The sequence below is a fragment of the Stigmatopora argus genome, chromosome 18, assembly GCF_051989625.1.
Source record: "Stigmatopora argus isolate UIUO_Sarg chromosome 18, RoL_Sarg_1.0, whole genome shotgun sequence".
Lineage (NCBI taxonomy): Eukaryota > Metazoa > Chordata > Actinopteri > Syngnathiformes > Syngnathidae > Stigmatopora > Stigmatopora argus.
This window is the reverse complement of record NC_135404.1, coordinates 12,783,077-12,803,761: the sequence shown is the minus strand read 5'-3', so window position 1 is coordinate 12,803,761 and position 20,685 is coordinate 12,783,077. Positions and strand designations below refer to the sequence as shown.

General features: G+C 56.7%; 2 protein-coding genes across 5 annotated transcripts; one reads left to right on the top strand and one right to left on the bottom strand.

Annotated features, from left to right (window-relative positions):
• The first annotated feature begins 9 nt into the window (after positions 1-9).
• syde1 (synapse defective Rho GTPase homolog 1) lies at positions 10-20,257 on the top strand. 3 transcript variants are annotated; one of them, XM_077626782.1, is made up of 14 exons: positions 10-580; positions 14,581-14,759; positions 15,767-16,288; positions 16,408-16,671; positions 16,759-16,909; positions 17,047-17,210; positions 17,272-17,346; positions 17,408-17,496; positions 17,594-17,737; positions 17,818-17,944; positions 18,174-18,331; positions 18,974-19,187; positions 19,271-19,504; positions 19,596-20,257. In XM_077626782.1, the coding sequence occupies exons 2-14, from the start codon at positions 14,687-14,689 to the stop codon at positions 19,772-19,774; spliced, it is 2,394 nt and encodes a 797-aa protein (XP_077482908.1). In that variant the 5' UTR covers positions 10-580; positions 14,581-14,686; the 3' UTR covers positions 19,775-20,257. The 3 variants fall into 3 exon arrangements, with proteins under 3 accessions (XP_077482908.1, XP_077482910.1, XP_077482909.1); XM_077626784.1 differs by lacking the exon at positions 14,581-14,759 and having other exon boundaries at positions 13-580; XM_077626783.1 differs by lacking the exon at positions 10-580 and having other exon boundaries at positions 14,313-14,759.
• On the bottom strand, positions 7,333-9,935 carry LOC144093359 (transcription factor COE3-like). Of its 2 annotated transcripts, XM_077626789.1 has the most exons (10): positions 9,721-9,935; positions 9,431-9,548; positions 9,170-9,303; positions 8,971-9,097; positions 8,794-8,882; positions 8,264-8,329; positions 8,054-8,162; positions 7,842-7,985; positions 7,632-7,769; positions 7,333-7,543 (listed from the first exon to the last, which is right to left on the bottom strand). In XM_077626789.1, the coding sequence occupies exons 1-10, from the start codon at positions 9,733-9,735 to the stop codon at positions 7,512-7,514; spliced, it is 972 nt and encodes a 323-aa protein (XP_077482915.1). In that variant the 5' UTR covers positions 9,736-9,935; the 3' UTR covers positions 7,333-7,511. The 2 variants fall into 2 exon arrangements, with proteins under 2 accessions (XP_077482915.1, XP_077482916.1); XM_077626790.1 differs by lacking the exon at positions 9,721-9,935 and having other exon boundaries at positions 9,170-9,300; positions 9,431-9,640.
• Positions 20,258-20,685: the final 428 nt, after the last annotated feature.

Genomic DNA, 20,685 nt, shown 5'->3' with positions numbered 1-20,685 from the left:
AGCAGCAGCAGCAGCAGCAGCAGCACTAACCATTGCCACTGCCACTAAAAAGTTTGTGGCCGGAAATCCAAACAGGACCGGGAGTGGAGTTAGGGTTAGACAAGGACAAGACGGGGTGATTCGCCTTTTCTCCTGAACAACCCCGCCGCCGACAAGGACGGCGCAACGTCAAACGACGAAAAGAGTTGGATGGGAAACTCTTGGTCGGTTCTCTTGTAGTGACGTGGTTTGACGGCAGGTGGCAGCAGAGCGTCACTAAAAGCACTCAGTGGCCAGGAACAGATTGAAAGTCGGATTCGAAGATTGGAAATACTATAGACTTTCGCAGGGGCAAGAAAAGCGAGCTAAAAAGAAGAAAGAACAATTATTTATTCGCATGCTCTACCGACAAAGAGAGAGAAAGAAAGAAAGTAAAAGCTTCCCGTGACAAAGCAAAGCCAAGCCATACCCAAGCGTCCCAAGCCAAACGGCCTTCCCGTTGCCGTTGTCGTTGCCGGCTGGCGCGGCCGGCCTTCTTCGATCAGAGGACGATTGAAAGGAGGAACAAAAGCAACACGGCTGCAAGATGTGATTTCTTTCTGTAAGTACCTCATTTCCATTGTATGTTTTTCAAATGTTTCCCCTGCAAAAGAGCGTTTTTTTTCCACATTCGTGGTGATAATGAAGCAATGTCTCTTGTTGTATGAAATGGCTCAAGATGGCTGGCTTGGGAATCTTGTTATTTTGTCTTTATTGTTGTGGCCAAACAAAACGAGGAAAAACAGGATCAAGTGGTCATTATGACAAGGTTTGTTCCCGCAGTCCAAGTTTTTGACTTACTTTGACCGCGATACTCGGTGGGCATTGTAACTTGAAAGTAGTAGTAGTACTATGTGGTTGTTCCCGGCAGGGAGGAGAAAGCAAAGAGCCATTTCTAGGTCATTGGCTCAAACCACAAATGCTCCTGGAAGCAAAACAAAGGAAAAAGAAGCAATAGAAAAGGGAAAGGGAGAGTCAGCGAGTGCCACCGAGAAGCCTCTATAGCAGGGGTAGGGAACCTATGGCTCGGGAGCCACATGTGGCTCTTTTGATGCTTGCATATGGCTCTGAGCTAAAATGTGGAAAGCGGTGGTGAGAGAGCCGAGTCCCGAATGCACCAATAGGAACGTCACGTCGGCACTGTGGCATTGACTTGTTTTTTTTTCATTAGAGTCTTCTGCATCTATTCTCTCATTGATACTCATTGATATTCATTGATTAGCAACAGCGTAACAATGTTGTCAAAAGAATTCATAGACTTTTTGTACTTTAGAAGTGGTAAAATGACTAAAAAATGGGCACATTTTCATGTATTTTGACTTTTAAATTGGGAGTATGGCTCTCAAGGAATAACATTTGAAAATAGGAATTGTTTATGGCTCTCTCTTACAAAAAGGTTCCCGACCGACCCCATGCTCTATACCAATTCTCTTCTGCTCCCAGTTGATGTCCTGACACTTTGCGCCAGAAGACAGCTGGAGCGGGCCCGCGCGCTCTCTCGCTCTCTCGCTCTCTTGCTCTCTTGCTCTCTTGCTCTCTCGCTCTCTCGCTTGCTTTCGGCCGCGCTCTTTCCGGCGTGTTGTCGACAGCCTCGGGCGGTCGGCGTCGGCGGGGGGTCGAGCCAGCCCTCGCCGTTTGCGCTCTTCGTCCCCCGCCGTGGGATCAAACCGGCCGTCGCCAGTTTGTCCTAAAGGTCACCGGTGGCAGACTTAGTAAAAGCTAATGACTGCGCGGGCGCCACGTCATTAGCGCCTTCCTAAAAACATTAACGAGAGTCGTAAAAGGCAAAAATGAGACTTTTAATGTCGCGCTTGAACAGCTGCCGTGCGCGCGCCCCTGCCTGTGAAAGATGGTCAGTTTGTCTCTTTAATGACCCTCCCCCCTTTAATGAGCTAACGAGCTAATAAGGGGAACTCGTCAAGCAGACGGACGGAGCCGACTCGCCCGATAAAACCCCAGAAAATGGCCTCGCCCGCCGTAACCGGGCCGGGCGGGGCCAGGTGCATCCCCGGGCGTACGCCCCTCAATAAATGTCGCGGCGACCCGTACATTTGAGCGCGCCTTCCGTCGCCTTTACCCCTGGTAAAAAAAAAGAACAAATAAAAGGTTTCTTTTCTTTTTTAATTTTTGGGATTTAATTTTAAAAAAATGTAAAATGCATCTATACTTTGTATCATTCTATTTAAATATATATTTTGTTAAACAGTTTGTGTATGTATTTCTTTGTTTTTTTTTGAATTGACCTAATCTCATCGTCAATGAGGCTGTCCGCTAATTCCAGGCCAGCCACGAGGTGGCTCGGTCCGACCTTTGCCGACGGCTCGGTCCGACCGAGCCGCAGATTTTCCGGGGGCACCTCTGTGACCGCCGCAGACTTGAGCCCGGGCCGGGTCCATCTGCGCTTGCGCTCACGCTTAGTGAATCACAAACGCTGTCGTTAGATGCCAAGGAAGGTGCGGCCAGGCACGGCCAGGCACGGCCCGTCACGTCCCCGCCATAGAAGTGGCAGGCGGTCAAGCGGGTGACGGCCAGAGGCCAACCACTGCCTATTAGCCACCTTTTCTGCTCCACCGCCGCCCGGTAATGACACTCAATGCGCCTGCCACTCCAGTAAGCCGGTGACGGAGGCGCGCGGGAAGCTCTGGCCACGGCGGGAAGGGAAAGCGGGACGGCGAGCGAGCGAGCGAGCGGGCGGGCGCAATCAAAGAGCCGCGGCTGACGGCAGTGCGCGCCACATTTTTAATTAGCGCCGCCATTTTAGTCGAGCGATTTCACACGAGGCGACTTGAGGTGAAGTCAATTTGCGCCGGCGCTTATACAAATCCAAAAAATGTGTCGATAGACGGCAACAAAGTCAAGGCCCCGGCGGCGGCACCCGGAAATCCCGCTCGGGTTGACGAGCGGTGGCCCGACCTCCGACCTCGGCGACTTTACGCCGCGAGCCGCCGGGCTCTCGGACTTTTCCGTCCGTGCGCGGGCCCCGCCCGACGGCTCGGCGTCGGAGGCGGCGGCGCATCAGTCCACATTATGCGCGACGGCGTCGTCTATTACCTCGGCGGCTGCTCCATTAGTAACAGCTGAATCCTTCCTTCTATTAGATGGAGGAAGCGGGCCTCATAAATTGGGCCGGCGGCGTCGGCAGCCAGCGCCGGCTCACTGTTTTTGATAATGAAAGGAAGTGGCTTTAAATTCACATTACCTTTGTAATGTACTTCATGCTTGATCATATCAGCCGCCGGGATTGATTTTATTAAGGTGCGCCGGCGCGTCCGTCTGTCGCCGCCCAAAACGCATTTCCTCCAAACGAGCGCTTTGTCCTCCGGGCCGTCGCTCAAGGTCGAGCCCCCCTCGGGGGGCCCGTCGCTTTCCCCGGCTCGCCGACGTTCCGCCGGCCCGTGGAGACTCCCGAGTTTGGTCGGGGCGCCGGTGCTGCCGGGACGCCGGCCGAGCTCCCCCACGATCCGCCGGCCCGGGACGACGGCTCCCGAGTTGGGCGGAGGCGCCGGCGCCGGCGCCGGCTTGGCCCGCTAGCGATGGCCTCCTTTTCCCAGACCGGGCTGTTTCAATTGTCCGAGCTCCCTTCCAAGTTTGAACTCAATGGCTGCCCTCAGATTCTCGGATTTGACGGGACAAGCGTCAACGGTGCCCGCCGAATAGTCGGCGGGCGGGTGCATCGTCGAGAAGGCTTCATACCTTAGGACAGGGGTCGGGAACCTTTTTGACGAAGAGAGCCATAAACAATTCATATTTTCTAATGTTATTCCTTGAGAGCCATACTCCCAATTTAAAAGTCAAAATACATGTAAATGGGTGTCTTTTATTTTAGTAATTTCACCACTTTTAAAGTGGAAGAAAAAAAAAAGAATACTTACTTTTGACAACATTGTATGCATGCATGTACATGTGTGTATGCATGTATATATGTGCTAAGCAACACGCTTATTTATTTATATATTTATTCATGTATTTATTTATTAACTTACTTTTACTTATCTATTTATGTCTAAAATGCCTTTCCTATTCCTGCATCCTCACCCTCTTGCTACTGTGACAACGAAATTTCCCGAATACGGGATGAATAAAGTTATCCAATCCAATTGTTATGCAGTTGCTAATCAATGAGAGTATGCATTCTAGTCTAGTCTAATGCAAAAAAAGAAGACTAAAGCAACACTGGACGTAGTAGCTCAGTTCTGTCACCAGCGGGTTCCATATTTTAGCTCACAGGGTAGCGAAGAGCCAGACGCACCCATCGAAAGAGCCACATGTGGCTCCCGAGCCATAGGTTCCCCTACCCCTGCCTTAGGATATTAAATGGACAACGGTGAAACAACGTTGGCTAAATTTCGAGCGACGAGTCCAAAAAAATCCCAACCGAGATCACGCCGAATGACCTACTGCGCTTTTTGATTTTTTTGGTCCCATTTCTAGCCAATAGAAGACGGAGACGCACTTTGCCTGCCGTGTGACCGATGTGCAAAAAAAGAATTAGTTTTCTCTTTTCGCCCGGTCGAAAACATTGGCGCCCGCCTCGTGGGTTGGGCTCGGCGTGCTTCAAACCAGCTAGTCCATAGATTGCCCAAGTATGGGATCCAGAAAGTAGCCACGCGGGTATCGGCGGATGCCGAAAATGGGACGGCAGTGCAAAAACGGGGTCCGTGGGTCCGTCCTTAATTTCAAGTCGTGTCATACGCCGTCCTCGTGCTTTGCCTAGCGTATGCGGCACCGCGCTACGTTATGCCGGTGCTAAAAAGTCATAAAAAGAAGTCCAATTGGTTGGGCTTTTATGGCTTGGAAGAAAATGTCAGCAAAGAGACTTCCCCGGAGGGCGGGCTTAAAAAAAGCCGACATTTTGTGCTGACGCCACAAATTGGACTCGCCTCAAATATGGCTGTCTCTGTGCGTGCGCTCGCTATCTCGCTCGCTCGGTCACGTACGTTCCACGTCATTCAAAGGACAAAGGTGGGGGAGTCGGCGAGCGCTTGCCTGGCCTCCCACAAGAAGAAGAAGAAGAAAAAGAAGAACAAGAAGAACACGAAGAACACGAAGAAAGCAAAGATACATAAGGCAAGTGACAAAGAAGTAAGCAAAGATGACTTAAGTGAAGAAGAAGAAGAGAGCAAAGATCATTCAAGTGGAAGAGAAAGCCTTGGTGGGAGAAGATCTGGCAGGTGTAAGCACTTGCTAATTGAACAGCTTTCATTTCCTCCTCACACTTGATACTTGGGCTCCCCCGCGGCGCCACTAAATGTGCTGTCAAAATCAGCAAGCAAGGAAAAATGTGCCATTGACAACTTTTTGCCGGCTCGGGCGCACCGTCAGCTTCGACACGCGCACACACGCCGTCCTCGTCCCCAGATCCACGGCAAGGATACCATTAACACTTTTTAACCAGGCGCCTTCCTCCTCTGACTTGCTCGGGGACAAATGGCAAGTTTCTTAAGCCCCGCCCACCCCCGTACAAGTAGGGTAAGGCCGTTCCCAAGCTCGGACGCAAGGAACTTTGTCTCCGTGTTAAAGGATGCGGGACCGATGGGGAAAGGCCTTTTTTCGGGACCCCGTTGGCGGGCGATTCCTACAGACCCTTCCCCTCAGAACCGCCGTCCGTCCTTCCCAGCCCCCCCCCCTCCCTGGCCTCCGTCCGTCCGCGGGGCGGCGGCGGAACGGGCGACGCGGACGTGCGGCGAAAGAAGCGAAGCGGGCCCAACCCCATCGCCCTCGTCCTCGGCGGGTCATCCGTCACCGCGGCCATCGCGGCTCAAATCTTCCCCGCCGCTAATATCCCTGTCACTCGGCGCCCCGCCCGGCGACGAGCGCTCGGGGCGGGGGGGTGGTGTGGCGGAGCGCCGCTGAGTGACGGCCAATCGCCGTCCGCGCCGATAAAACTACTCGTAATGTAACATGGATGATAAGAAAATAATGGACTCTCTCTCTCTCGCTCTGGGCCCGAGCGGCGACATCCATCACAGACAACTTTCCCGCCCCAGAAAAATAATAACACTTTTTATCAGCGCGGCGCATTGAAGAAGGCCCCCGCCCCGCCGACGTTCCCTTTGCGGAAGGCCGGCGTGTCGCCGTCTCTCCTCCTCCGCTCCCGGCGCCTCGGCCGTAGCGCCTGTAGAAGAATTTCCCCCCCCAAAAAATCCTCGGCCTGGGACTTGAAGTTGTTGTTACGCAGAGGATCGGTTTACGGGGCCCGACCCAGGACCCCCCCCAAAAAGAAGCCATCGGACGACACGGTCGCGTCGCCTCGACTAAAACATTCCAGCATTGATTCCTTGCTAGCCAAACGCTAGCCAAACGCTAGCCATTGCTAAGCACCTAAAGCCCCCAAGTCATTAATCTGCAGAGGTGATGGGCCAGACAGCGAGCGAAAGAAGGCAAAGCTCCTGACCTCGTCGAGTCGCGGAGCCGTCGCTGGAGCGTGCCTCGCTCTGTTTGCTAGTCATTAGTTTGTTTGTCTCCGATCAACAAACACGGCCGGCTGCCCTCGGGCTTTTGGGGAAGGAAGCTCGGCTCGCTCTTTCCGGGTACCAATGTCAAATGCCGGCGACCTGCGGCACAATGGCGCCGAATGGACGTCACCGAAGCATAAAAAAAAAAAGAGAAGCCGCCGCGCCCGTGCCGCTCAAATGGCACCCTTCCCTCGGAGATGGAGATTCCAGCCACCCCGGCCGAGCAGAACGGAGACGAGACGACGAGCGCACGCCGACGAGCGCACGCCGACGCCGCCGACGCCGCCCTCCCCTAGAGGCCATCCTCCGCCATGAATTCCAATGAGTTTATCGCCGGTAGACATCCCTTGCAATCGGGAGCCTTGGCTGCCAACGAGCAAACGACGGCAGATGCTTTGGCACGGATAACGTCATCTTTTCCCAACGGCTGGAGAAATGAGCCCACGATTTCTTGGTTGGGATGCCTTCTTTTTGACGGGACGCCAACCAAAGGTGAAAGAAAACACCAAAGATGCCCGCTTCTGCCCTCCACTCAAAGACTCGATGGTGTCTGATCTATCGGAGGCGGGAGGGCCTTTTTTCCTTCGCAACAATACCCCCACCCCGCTTGGAACGAATTGGACGGCCGCCAGCATCAACTGGGATTTTGTCATCTTCAAGTCGATAGGAGCTCATTGAGTATCAAACGGGGGGGTGTTTTAAGCACGCTATGGATATTTGGGTATTTGTTCGTCGAGACCAACCGATTGACCGCTGGACCACTTGGGACTCATTGGCGCCAATCTTTCGCTGCACCGGATAAGGAAAATCAAAGTGAATTGAGCAATGAACTTGAGCAGAGAAGTTTTTGGGACCATTTTATTTTGGGTGAAGAAAACAACAAAGATCGTCTCAAGTCAAAATCACTACCATTCAAAGCCAGATAGAAAACGAGCCACGCGGCATTCAGGGGGGGAAGGAGAGCCGGCGTCCGAGTCGGGGCGGGGCCCCATCGCCGTCGGCGTCCCAGATGGGCGGTGCCCCCTCGCCGTCGGCGTCCTACATGGACGGCGCCCCCAGGCCCGACATGGCTGCGGGCACAAGTGGACTCTGGCTTAACAAAGGTTCCCCGCCGCCGTCGGCTACTTTTCCGGAGCCGCCGGCCAAAGCGGCGCTCACCTTGCAGCCCGCAGACGTCAGGCGGCGGCGAGGAGTTGGGTCTCACCACCGGGGCGAAGGCGCTCTTGGCTTTCGCGTTTGCGGAGAAGGCGAAGACGCCGTGGGCGGAGCTGCAGTTGGCCGCCGGCCCGGCCACAACTGAAATGGCACGGACAAAAGATCCAGGGAGTCGTCGGGCCGGAACCCCTAACCCCTAACCCGTCCACTTACCGCCATAGGGCGATCCGCCGGAGGAACCGGTGAGAAAGCCGGCGGAGGACGGCGCCCCGGCGTAGCCGTCGATCCCGTCGCCGTAGGTACTCTGCTGGGGGGCATAACCGCGGGGGGACGCCTGTCCGCTGTGAGCGTAGCCAGCTAAAAAAGAAAAAAATAGAGCGCCGTGCCGAGTAGTTCTTGGGGGCGGCGACGGCGCAACCTTTCACCTTGAGCGGCCTGGCTGACGGCAAAGGAGTTGACGGCGTCGGGCGGCTGCCGCCGCCCGACGCCGTACAGCGCCTCGGCCACGTCCGCGGCACGCTTCAGGATCATCTCCTTTGGCGGAGGAGGGAGGAGCAAAGGAAGGGAGGTGAAGGAAGGCCGGGGCCTCCGGCCTCCGGCCTCGTCGCCCGTCGGCCGGCCGGCGAGCGGCTCACCTGGTTGCCGTGCGGCGTCCCGTACAAGGCTTCCACCGTGTCGGCGGCCCGCTTCAGCAGCACTTCCTGTCCGGTGGGGAAGGTGGCGCATTTCCTCCTTTTGTTTGTTTGCTCCCCGAACGAATTGAGTCAAAGGAAAGCGGCACGGCCGCTAAGCAAATGCCTGCGCCCGTGCGCGCAAGGCAATCTCCTCTCTTGCCACACGACTGCACTCGCCGATTTGACAGCTTGCGCGTTGTTGTTTGCCAAGCGACTTACCATTGGCGCGGGTGCGCGCCTACCTTACGTGAATGGCATTCATTCTACTCGGTCCACTGGTCCGCGAGCGTCCCCTCGCACGAGGTCGCGCTCGCGGACTCGTACCCTCATGCGTCACGTGGAGCCGAGGAGAGCGGCTTGCCCAGGAAGCGTCTGTCGCGCTCAGATAGCCATCTCCCGTCCGGGCCGGTTCCGCTCGGCCGCGTGTGCGCGGCGGCAACGGCGGCGACGACGGCGGCGGCGACAGTTATGGGCCCTTCCGGCGTTCTCACCTTGGGCAGCCTCTCCGGGTCTCCCGGGTGACGAGGAATGACCTTCTGTAACCTCTGGAATCCGTAATCAATGGTGGGCTCGTTCAACGCTGTCCGGGACGGAGGTTGCCGCAACAGCCAAGAGAGACTTTGGACTGGTGTCGCCGTGGCCAACGCCCGCCGCCTCCGCCTCCTTACCCGTGTAGACGAAGCGTCCGGGCGCCCCTTTGCAAAAGTGCTTGGACTTGTAGGACAAGGTGACCTCCACCACCCCCGGGATGTGGCGGGGGGGACTTTGCACGCGGATGGCGTGCGGCGTGATGAGCTGCGGCGGGCGGGGAAGGCACGTCACAGGCGGCGCACGTGGGCGTGGGGGCCGAGAACCGGGGAGTCTCACCTCGCTCCACACCAACATGCTCCCGAAGACCACCTGGAGGCCGTCGAAGAAGTTCTCCCCGATGAGGATGACGGCGGCGCCCCCCGTGGTCCAACCTTCGCCGGGACTCACCACCTTGATGCACGGACACGCTGCTGCCGAGGGACAAAAGCGCTGGCCACGGAGCGGTCCAAGCGGGCCCTCGGCGCCGCTCCTTCGCCCGAGCCGGGGTCGGCCCGGGGACCGACCTCGACGGAGAGGGCGCCGAGGGGACGAGCGTACCTTCGACGGGCTCGGGTCTCCGCGCTCGCCGCCCGTGTTTGGAGTTGTTGTGCACGAACATGTTGTCGGAGACGGCCAGGACGTGTCCGTCCACGTTGACCGTGGTGGACACCGCCACCTCCCGACGCAGCAAAACAAACACACGGCGGACCACTTAGTCGAGTTGCGTCACGGCGCCGAGCCTCAAATGCAAGAATCCCGGTCGGCAGGCAAGACGAATGTCCCCCCCCCCCCCCTTTCCACCCGTCAATGCTCATGCGGGGAAAATGACGCCATCCCGCGCGTGTCACCTGGAACCTCCTCATGTCTCTGGGGTTGCCGGCGTTTTTCAGACAATTCTGGTTACACTTGAGGAAAAACTTGAGGAAAAATCTGCAGACAAAACAACGCACGCCACCTGCCTCCCTCGCAATTCCAAAACGGGTGCGGCAAAAGGAGCCGCCTCCGCTCCGACCGACGTCGGGGAGCTCCGCTTAGCCAGCCGAAGCGGTTAAGGCCGGTCGGCCGTCTAGGCGTACCTGTCGATGACAACGGGATCCGACGGCGTCTCGTTTCTGTTCCCGCAGCTTTTCTTGTCGCAGCAGCGGCTGAGGGAGAGAGAGCGAGACGACGGCGAAAGGAAAAGAAAGGAAAGGATACAAAAAGAAAGGTACGGACAAGAAAGGAAAAGAGGAAAACAAAGGAAAACAAAGGAAAACAAAGGAAAGTAAAATTAATGAAAATTAATGAAAGGAAAATTAATGGAAAGGGAAAAGGAAAGGATACAAAAAGGAAAGGATACAAAAATGAAAGGAAAGGAAAGGATGAAAGGAAAGGATGACGAGGCTGCAAAGCGGGGTTTCGAGGGCCACTCGCACCCGGGCCCACCTGCACATGATCTCGTGGGTCAGTAGAACTCGGCACATCTCGGGATTTTTGTCTTGTCCCTCGTAGACGATGGCCTGACACGCACACACGCCTCACACTTAGCGGACGCCGGCGACCGCACGAGCAAAGGCGGACGGCCAGAGCGACGGGGATCGAATGGCAACGCCGGCCGAGAGCGGCGAGAACGCCGAGTCCTCCTCTGGCCCGTGAAAAACCAGCCAGGTGGAGGAGGAGGAGGAGGCGGCGTCCCGGCGTTGCCGCTTCATCCCCGTCTCGTGCTTCCGATTTTGGTCCGGGGGCAAATGTGGAAAGGCTCCCCGTCGACGGCTCACCTGCTTACTGACTGAATCGATGAGTCGCACGTAGAGGTCCTGCTGCGTCCTCACCCCTGCGTGCGCACAAGCCGCCGGCGTCAAGAGCGGCGGGCTTTCCGGCGAGCTGGCCGGCGATACGCACCGTTGCCGTAGAGCAGCCCCAGCTTGTAATGGATCCCGTTGTTGGTTGCTTCCGGGCCGGGCTCCTGAAGAGCCAAAAAGAGGCGGCCGAGCGGCTGAGCGCCACACCGACACGGACGGGGACGGCGTTCCTCGCTCACCTTGTCCTTCTCCACAAAATCCAGGTAGGACGTCCTCTCGATCTCCACCGGCTGCCCCCGCCGGTCGTAAAGCGCCAGGACGAAATGGAAGAAGTTGGACTTGCGCAGGTTGGACGGCGGCTGCTTCTCGAAGTGGGCTCGGGCCAAGCCCCCCCCCGCGCCGGGCCAGCCGCCGCCGCGCGCGCACAGGTTGGGGCACAATCTTCGGGGGGGAAACAATCAATGCCTTTTCCATTTCCTAACGCCGGTACGGCCAGAGGAAGGGACTTTTTCCACGAGACGCAATGGTATGCACGGACGGCAAAGCTTGGCCGCGGAGAGCAGACTGAGCGTCAGCCTCCCCAGGTTAACATGCACTCTAAGGCTTGAGCTACTTCATCCCTTCGCATCTGCTTCCCAAGAAATACTTTTCAAGCTTGAACTTGGAAGCGGAGCGCGAGGGCACCGTACGAGCCGTTCCGATATCGCGAGCGGCGAGGCTCGGGGTATTCCCCCCGGGTCCGGCTCCCCTTACCTCTCGGCGGCCTCCGGCGGGCCGGCCAGCGTCCAGGGGCGGCCCGCCGACGGCTCCTCCTTCGGGCCGGCCGCGGAGCCTCGCGGGGGGCCGTCCCGGCTCCCGAACATCCTCTGGACCGGCCGGAAAGAGAGCGAGGTCCGGAAGAGGGAGGGTGCTTGTTCGCCAAAAGAAGAAGGGCCCGAGAAAAAGGATAGATTTGATTTGATTTGCTTTTTTGCTTTTTCCCCCCGTCACAATTTGGGGCGCCGCTGAGAGAAAATGACTTGGGGGGGAATTTGAGAGCAATAGAGAACGGGTCACGCACCCCAAAAAAATCAAACACCACCCCCCTGACCCTCGCCGGACAAAAAGGGCGCGTCGGACTTTTTCCCCAAAGACGGCCAAGGTGAGGAGGAAGCGGAGGACTCTCACCCTGCCGGCCCCCCAGGACCGGATGGCGAAACCCCGAAAGCCCGCGGTGGCGGTGGAGTGGGCGGGGACCAAGGGACGCGGGGGGGAAGACGGCGGACCAACCGCCGGCCGGCGGACCTCCCCCTGGCCCAGTGCTGGCCACGCCCCCACGCCCCCACCCCCTTGCCCAAAATGTCAAGTGATGGAGAACAAGGAGGAGAAGAAAAAGTGGAATAGAAACTGGTTTTGAGTGTACCTCAACGGGACGTGATAAGTGTGGGTGTGTACGTGTGTGCGTGCGTGCGTGCGTGTGTGTGTGCGTGCGTGCGTGCGTGCGTGCGTGCGTGGGTGTGTGGTTGAGGGTTGTCCCCCGAGATTTAGGGCAAGTGACATCTACCGGATCCGCACTGGCAAAGCACTGACTCGGACTGGGGTGGTTGTGCGACATTGATGAAAAAGACATTTATTTCTCCCATTTTTCTCCTCTGGTCTCGATCGTCCCCTGGGTTAGCGTTAGGGATAGGGAGGAACAATATACAGACGCTCCCCTACTTACGAACATTCAACTTACGAACAACAGTACATACGAACATGTCTGCAAATTGCGTTTAAGTCCAAAAATGTTCGCAAGTCCAATTTTGTATTTCGCCCCTTTTTCGGAGTAGTACTTCTTTCCGCCGCTAATACCGACGCCTGGCGCTGTGAGAGCTCAGCTCACCCAGCATCTACCTTCTTCGTTGCAATGTGGAAGTGCGTGAATGTATCTCCAGTGTGCAAAGAACCTTTTTCATTTGTATCATTAAATATCTCATGCATCCAATATTGAATATGGTTGGTAAAAAGCTAAAGGCTTCTATTGAGGGAGTTGCAAGGAAGAGGCAAGCCATTTCATTTGAAACGAGTGGCAATAATAACGAAGCTTGATGCGCGTGAGTGGTGAGCGTTGCACATTCAGTACCATTTATAAACAGAAAGATCGAGCAGCAGGACCCAAATATTGAACATTGCACAAAGTTTGCAAATCAATTGAATGATGCCATACAGTGCTACCTCATCATTTATGATGAAAAAAAGAAGAAAACTGTGCAATCATCATTAGGTCGCTTCTTTTGGCCAGTTAGGGTTAATACATAAATCTCTCTCTCTACAGTACTGTACATATTCTCTCCATTTTATTAAATGTTTTTTTTTCAGTACAAACCAATGCGTGTTACTTATACAAGCCTTAAACATACAAATGCACTTGTATAAACCTTCCATATACTTATATCGGCCTTAAACATAAATTATAATACAAAATATAGCACTGAATCAACTTACAAACAAATTCAACTTATGAACAATCGCTCGGAACCAATTGCGTTCGTAAGTAGGGGAGCGTCTGTAATTGCGTAACAGCGGGGTCGGAGGGGGGGGGGGGGGGGGCATTGTCCCTTTACGTTGCCCGTGAAGCCACCTGGCCCTCTTAGGAATTGAACAGGTGCATGTCAGGCCACCTATGCCATACTTTACATTTCTAAAGTCATGATAAAATGACTAATAACCTGCACTGTAAGTGTTGCGCTCTAGTTGTTTTACTAGCTGTTGAGTGTTTAATTTGGTTTGTTTGTTTTTGCCAAGTGCTTCGTTGAATGATGAATGATTTGGTGACCATTTGAATGTAGCATATTCTATTTGAATATCTGCTTTAAGGGTGGTTTTGGACTCGAGCCCTCCGTAAGTGGTGGCCCGTGGCAAATGCTGGCGCCCCGCCTCGTGAGGCCTTTTGCCCCGCGACCAGACCAGCCACCAGTTGATGCCATTTGCCCCCAAGTCGGCCGGAAACCCTCGACGGGAGAAGCGCGGGAGGCTGATAATATTGCAAGGACCGATTGGTTCGCCCGGTGAAAACGCAACGCTCCGACGGCTTCAATGCGAGCCTCTGTGCCATGCGGACACTGTCGCCCTCCAAAGGACAACTAGGAATTTGCAACGAACTCAACGGCACTTTGGGAGACCGTTCACGTGTACAAACAAGAACAATAGCTTGGATTTCAAAACGCCTTTCGGGACACCTGATGCTCGGATATACAGAGCGGTACAAAGTAAGCAAAGCACAAAGCAAAGCAAATTAAAATCCGCTAAAAGGAAGAAGTCAACACAAAGCGAACAGAGGATCAAGCGGGATAGGACAGGGAGACAGCGACACGAGGACTTGGGCATAGTTTGGAATCGGAGAGTTTGCAAGCAGAGTGGCACGCTCGGATGCTCTGCAGCCAAAGGTAGCCGGGTCGGCACGGGCCGCCAAAAGGCCAATGAAGGGTGGAGGGAGGGAGGGAGGGAGGGAGAGAGGGAGGGAGAGAGGGACCGGCCAAGTGGTCTGGGAAGACTGCTAGCGCAAAGGAGGAGGACGGGGGCGAAGTCGAGGCGGTCCGTGAGGGGGATCGTGGAGTTCCTCCTTTGAGTAAAGCAGGAGGGGGTAGAGAGAGAGAGAGAGAGAGCGGTGGCCCGGGGGCGGGGGACCATAAGCCTAACCCTCACTCCGGACCGGTTGGCCGCTCGGCAAACAAAACACAGAGCGGGCCACGCGGCCCTCGGCTTTCCGTGGCCAAGCCAGTGGGCCGCCGTTTCCTCTACACGAAGGCCGTTCCCGTGAGCCAGCCTCGGGCAGGGAAGCCCCCTCCTCCCGCAGCTGGCTGGGGAGAGCGCCAGGAGGAAACGGCAGAGGCGGGGGGGGGAGTTTGGGAAAGAATGCCAGGAATTCATTTCCTGTTCTGCAGCTCTCGTCTCACACTTTGATAGGAGTCGGAGGAGCGAGGGAAGATGGACGAGTGAAGGAACGCCCCAGCGTTCTCCACCGCACGCACGCACGCACGCTCGCTCGCTCGGTCGGTCGGCCGGCCGGGCCATGGCCCAGCCTCTGCTCAAGAGAACTTTCTCCCGGCTGCGTGGCAAAGACGGGTCTCGCGGGAAGACGGAAGGTAACGAACGAATGAACGACCGGCGGCCGGGCGAGCGGTCGTCCGGCCCCGTTCCGCTTTCGAGTCCCGAGGCCGCGGGAGACGCCGACCGACTCTCGGCCTCTTCCGGCCGAGAAGTCGCGGGGTTTGGCCGCTTCCCGCGTCAGGTCAGGTCCGCCGTATTCTGACCGCCGCTAACATTTGCCGCTAATCGGATGGGGGTTAGCCCGCGCCCTAAAACTTGCTCCAAATTGACCTTCCTGACGCGTGGAGGCCATCTGCGCCAGCAATTTTTCAGAGGGGTCGGTCGCTGGAAATCTCGGGGTGGCACGGCAAAAAGCTAAAAGCCTCCGTTTTCCAGGGGGGGCATGACAAGTGTCAAACCGACTTCTCCGAGTCGTGCGAGTCATTTTTTCCTGGCGGTGGATGGAAGGTGAAGAACAGCGCCTTGCCTGCCTCCGTTAATGCTTCCACAATCTAATGCTTGTATCATGATCCGCAAATTTCTAGGGCCACCCCCTGGTGGCGCCATTGTGCAGGGGGAAATTACACGTAGAGCGACGAACAATAGGGCACCCGGGGAAAAGCGGACCTTTGCGTCCAAGCCCCTTCTATCTGTCTGTCTGTCAAAGGAGGGAAGACCGTTTGATCGGTTAGTTGGATTAGCCTGGCCAAAATCGCCGCGTGCCTCGTCGAATTGACTGTGTGCGTGTGGCAGCGATGAATAGTGAATAGTGGTCCAGTGTGTCTTCTGGATAAAACAGAGACTTCTTTTACACACGCATGCACGACGCACGCACGCACGCACGCACACACACTCGCGCACACACACTCACGCACGCGCACACACTCGCGCGCGCGCGCACACACACACACACATACACACACAAACACACAAACACACACAACTGCTTGCTGAGCCCTGTTCTTCTCTCAAACACAAAAACATTCTTGTAAGGGACCACGCAAATATACAGTATGACTTGGGGTTAACGGTTCCAAGCCTTGACGTCTCCTATTTGCCGTAGCACTGGGCCGCCGAAGAAGCGGTCCTCCTACGCCGCCTATGACGACAAAGTCCCGCGAGGCGGAGCCTCCTTCGCTCGGACGCGTGACTAAGAAGCAGCGGTGGCAAGGACGGGACGCTCCCAACGCGTCCCCCGACCCCGTTGCCGACGGCCGGTGGGCTCGGGACGAGCCCACCGGCCGCTCTTTCGGGAGCGACGGCTCGAACGGGGCTTCCGTCGTCCGTCCCCCGACGATGCGGCCGGCCGCCGTCGTCACCAACGAGCCGTCCGTCATGCGGACGTACCTGCAAAGCTTGGATCGCAGCAGTCGCAACTGGGTGCTGTCTTCCGGAAAGTCGGAGGCTTTCGACGAAGCCCGGGGTTCGCGTCCGGAAAGTGGCGGCGGCGGCGCCGACGACGACGGCGACATATGGTACAACCCCATCCCCGAGGAGGGAGAGGCGGCCGCGCAGATGGGGAGGAGCCCGGGCCCGGCGGAGAACGTGACGCGACCGGTCGGAAAAGACGGCGTCGATGACTCAGGTAGGAAGAAGCCGCTTCTCGTTGTTTCCCGCCGCTTCTTGCCACTCTGGTCTTTCTAAAGATTGTCCGCCCGACGTCCCCCCCCCCCCCCCCCACCCCCCCCCCCCCCCCCCCGGCAGAGTCCCAGACTGCGGTCCCAAAGAGAGGCGGCGTGATGGACAGGCTGAGGTCTCCCGGCACAGTGAGGAGGCTGTCCCTGAAGATGAGGAAACTTCCGGAACTCAGACGCAAACTGAGCCTGCGCTCGTCCCGCGCCGAACGAGGTGTCGACGGAGCGGGAGGCGCCGGCAAAAGCGCTTCCGAGCACAACGTTCTGAGTCGCTATCACCTGGATACCTCCGCCCCACCCACCTCGCCTCCGGGACGCTCCGCCAGCAAAGGAGGTGAGAGCCCGAAGTCATCTCGGGAAGGCCCGCCCGCTTCGGTCACGGGGCGCTCGTCACGTAGACGGCCTACCGCTGGCTCCTCAGGTCACCTCAGCGACGGAGACTCACCCGAAGCCGGCGATTCGGGTTCCTTCCCGCTCTACAGGGCCTCGGAAACCTCACGGCCTAGCCGACGTACGACGGGTTTATTGACCGTTCACCTTCTGGGCCTGGAGCACATTTGGACCACAAAGCAGTGAGTCCCAAAGGAAAAGGCCAGGCTTATTTCGGCTCTCCGGCTCTTCGGCTGGCTCTTCGGCTGGCTCTTCGGCTCTTCGGCTCTCCGGCTCTTCGGCTCTCCGGATCTCCCAGTCCTCGCCTCTTCCTTCCCAGGTCAGACGGAGGGAGAGATATTTTTTTGGCCATCCAGATCGACGGAACGACCCGAGCCAGAACTTCGATCCTGAGCTTCCGAGGCCAGGGCATTCCTTTGAACCACACCTTCCGCCTGGAGCTGGAGCGGGCGCGGCTGCTCCGGGTGGTGGTGCTCACGCCAGGTGGGCCCGCTTTTCGCCCGTGCCCCCGGGGCTCTCGTGACACGCGCCTTTGACCCGGCAGCTGGCTCGGAGTCGGACCGGCCGAAGAACAGGGTTTGCTGCCTGGGTGGAGTGGCTATCCCGCCGCTCTTTGAAGGTAGGCGTGGCACGCCGACTCCTCAAATCCAGGGTAAGTATTGCTAAGCCTACGTGTACAGGGTCGCGCTGTCAGCGGTTGTGCGTGCAGTTGGAACCCAAAGGTCTCCTTTACATCAAACTGTCGCTGCGGGAACAACGGGATGCGCAGGTAGGTACATGTGGCAGGGAAAGTTCACACGCGCCCGCGCTCTTTGCGTGTCCACGTGAGTCGTACGAGACGGTACCCATGTCTGATTTGTTTTCAGTGTGGCGACGGCGCCGGCGGCGACCCCGCCGCTCCTTCCAAGCTCTTTGGGGTTGAACTGCGTCACCTCGTGGAGGAAGAAGGAACTGCCGTCCCCCTGCTAATCCAGAAGACGGTGGCAGACATCGAGCGGCGAGGACTTAAGGTAACAGTGCTACGCGGGGCCTCGGAGGAAGGGACCCGTCGCCCCATCCCGCCCTGAAAGTCTCCCCCGTCCCGGTCTAGGCCGTGGGTCTGTACAGACTGTGCGGTTCCGCCGCAGTCAAGAAAGAGCTCAGGGATCGCTTTGAAGCGGACAGCTTGGCCGTCCGCCTCGGAGAGGATCTTTACCCCGACGTAAACGTCATTACGGGTGGGTCAAACGGCGCCGTCGCCGATCAAAGTCAGGCCGGAGAAGGGAATTTGGTGACGAGCCCGGAAGCTTGGCGACTCCTGGCTGCTGTAAAACGGCTCTTTTTGCTTGGCTAAGCCAAAGTGAAAAATCTTTCCAAAAGCTTTAAAACGGCTCTTTTTGCTTGGCTAAGCCAAAGTGAAAAATCTTTCCAAAAGTTGACCTGATAAGCAGCATTTTCACCGCACAGGAATACTCAAAGACTACCTGCGGGAGCTTCCGTCTTCGCTCATCACGGCCACTCTGTACGAGGCCGTGGAGGAAGCCGCGAGCCGACCACCCCAGCCCGAACTCCGGCTCGCCGACGACACCGTGGCGCTGCTGACCTGTCTGCCGGCACCGGAGAGGGTGAGCCGACGCCACACGTTTGCGAGGAGGGAGCCGCCCGGCGTCACACATTCTCCACTCTGTTTCATTTACGAAGCGCTCAAAAAGAAAAGAAAAAATGACGGTGACGAAAAGTTGAAAAGTACCACCCCTCGCCTCCACATAAGAGCACGAGAAAGAAAAGAAACAAGTAGGAAAGACCCTAAAACAGGGGTGGGCAAAGCGGTCCTCGAGGGCCACTGCGGGTGGGGGAAGCTTCCAATGGCAAAGCGGTCCTCGAGGGCCACTGCGGGTGGGTGTGGCTTTTTATTCCAAGCCAACCAAGCACGGACAAACCTGACAAAGTTGAGGTAACGGGGGTCGTGCTGCCAGAAGCACCTGACTGCAAGTCACCGATTGCACTCGTAGGACACCAGTTTAGTTTTGTGGAAAGCTTTCCTCTTTAGACCCACTGCGACCCTTTGTACAATAGTTTGCCCACCCCTGGCCTAAAAGCACAGTAAGTGGGCGGACGGAAAAGAAACGGTGGAGAGTCTGTCCGACGCCACTCCGGACGGAGCCCAAAATGGAGAGAGCGACGGGGCCGGTCTGTTTAGCGAGGCCCAATCATTTCACATTTTGCCCGATTCCTTCCTTCTGATCCTGATGGTTCTGCTTTTGCAGGCCACTTTGACTTTCCTGCTGGAACACCTGAGTCTGGTGGCCCACTTCAGCTCTTGCAACAGGATGACGCACCAAAACCTGGCCGTCTGCTTCGGCCCGGTGCTCCTCAAGCAGAGCCGCGGCGAAGGAGGGCCAACGGGACAGGATTGGCCCGGCGCCGTGGATTTCAAGCGACACGTCGAGGCCCTGCACTACCTCCTGCGCTCGTGGCCAGGCAAGTGGAAGCCAAGGGCGTCGTGGCTTCTTTTCAAGGTGAGGTTACCACTGGGCTCTGACCGCCGCCTGGTTCCTCCTCAGTGCCCTGGGAACGAATCCCGGTTCATCGCGTCGCCGACGTCCGGAGCCAAAACGGCACACGGCGTCTCCCGGAGGGGGAGGCGGCGGCGGCGGCGGCGGCGGTGCCGCGTCGCGGACGAGACGGCGTGGGCCTGCCGGACAGTCCGCCCCCTGTTAATCGCTACGCCGGCGACTGGAGCGTCTGCGGGCGAAACCTTCCGTCGGGACGGGAAGCGGATTACGACGAGGTGGCAGGTAATCTGTTGGCCTTTTTTTCCCCCCCAAAAGTCCGATCGCCCCGAGTCATTTGGACTTTTTCCTCTTCACCCGCGTCATACGGTCGTAGGCAGCGAAGACGAAGAGAAGGAAGAACGCTGGCTGGAGGGAGGCGGCGGCGCGCTCTACGCCGAAGACGGCGTGGATTTGGACGCTCCGTTCAACTGTCGGCTCAGCCTTAAGGACTTTGACAACCTGATCGGCGACCTGGACCGGGAGCTGGCCAAACACATTAACATCTGCACGTAAGACACCGGCCCGCCAACTCCGAGAAAAAGACCACCGGCTCAGAAGACGGCTCGTCCCGTGAATTGAAAGACTTTCGGCGGCGCACCGGAGGCGGATTGATTACATTTCCATACAGGGGAACCTCTTAACTTAAGCCCTTGGAGTAAATGTGCACCGGTGAGGCCATTTTCAAATGTCAGGGCCACACGCGAGAACTAAAAGTTGGCAACGTGGCCCCAACCCGAGTCTCGTTGGCAACACTGGGCTAATTTGGTTCCGCTGACGGACGCCGAGCGGTAAGAGTCAACGGTACCAAGTTCACTATCGATGGGCGGTACGGGGCGGACAGATGGCAATGACCGTTATCGGGTAGCGCTCGAGTCAGCGCGCTCCCGCGTCAGTATTGTTACGTTTTGCACTACTTCTTCACATTGCACTTGTTTCTGTAACCAAAGTGTGCACGGCCGCGCGTCCACAAAATAAAGCTTCTTCCCTGCCCACTAAGCCTTTCCAGTTCAATTTGTCAAATGTCAAACCTCAGCTCGCCGCCGCCGCCATTTCAAATACGCACGTCACAAAGCCACGGCGCATCTACACTTGAAGACAGACTCTCGTGAACTACCGTAATTACTCGAATATAACGCGCACTCGAAAATAACACGCAGGTAATTTTGGGCCAAAAAAATCTGGAAAAACGCAGTACTCGAATATAGTGCGCACCTAAAATTTCCCGCTGACGAAAATCAGAAATCTTACCTTTTTTTCTTCGTTTCACGATTGTTTTGTTCAAAACCGGATAGAGAAATCTTCAGGTACGAGCGTGTCGAGTGTCGTGGAGTTATGCGTTTGAATTTTAGGGCAATAGATGATACACAGAGTGGACAAACGTATCATGTAGACATGTTATGTTGCAATACCTTTTAGACTTCCTT

What these genes read in the sequence shown, in the direction of transcription:
- LOC144093359 (XM_077626789.1), bottom strand. An exon ending in ACCCGGAGAGGCTGCCCAAG is followed by an intron (nt 8,330 to 8,793) that starts GTGAGAACGCCG and finishes CCCACCGGACAG; the next exon opens with GAAGTGCTGCTGAAGCGGGC. An exon ending in CGGCGGATCGCCCTATGGCG is followed by an intron (nt 7,770 to 7,841) that starts GTAAGTGGACGG and finishes GTGCCATTTCAG; the next exon opens with TTGTGGCCGGGCCGGCGGCC.
- syde1 (XM_077626782.1), top strand. Translation starts at nt 14,687, where the DNA reads ATGGCCCAGCCTCTGCTCAAGAGAACTTTCTCCCGGCTGCGTGGCAAA. An exon ending in GGGAACAACGGGATGCGCAG is followed by an intron (nt 17,497 to 17,593) that starts GTAGGTACATGT and finishes ATTTGTTTTCAG; the next exon opens with TGTGGCGACGGCGCCGGCGG. An exon ending in GGATTACGACGAGGTGGCAG is followed by an intron (nt 19,505 to 19,595) that starts GTAATCTGTTGG and finishes ATACGGTCGTAG; the next exon opens with GCAGCGAAGACGAAGAGAAG.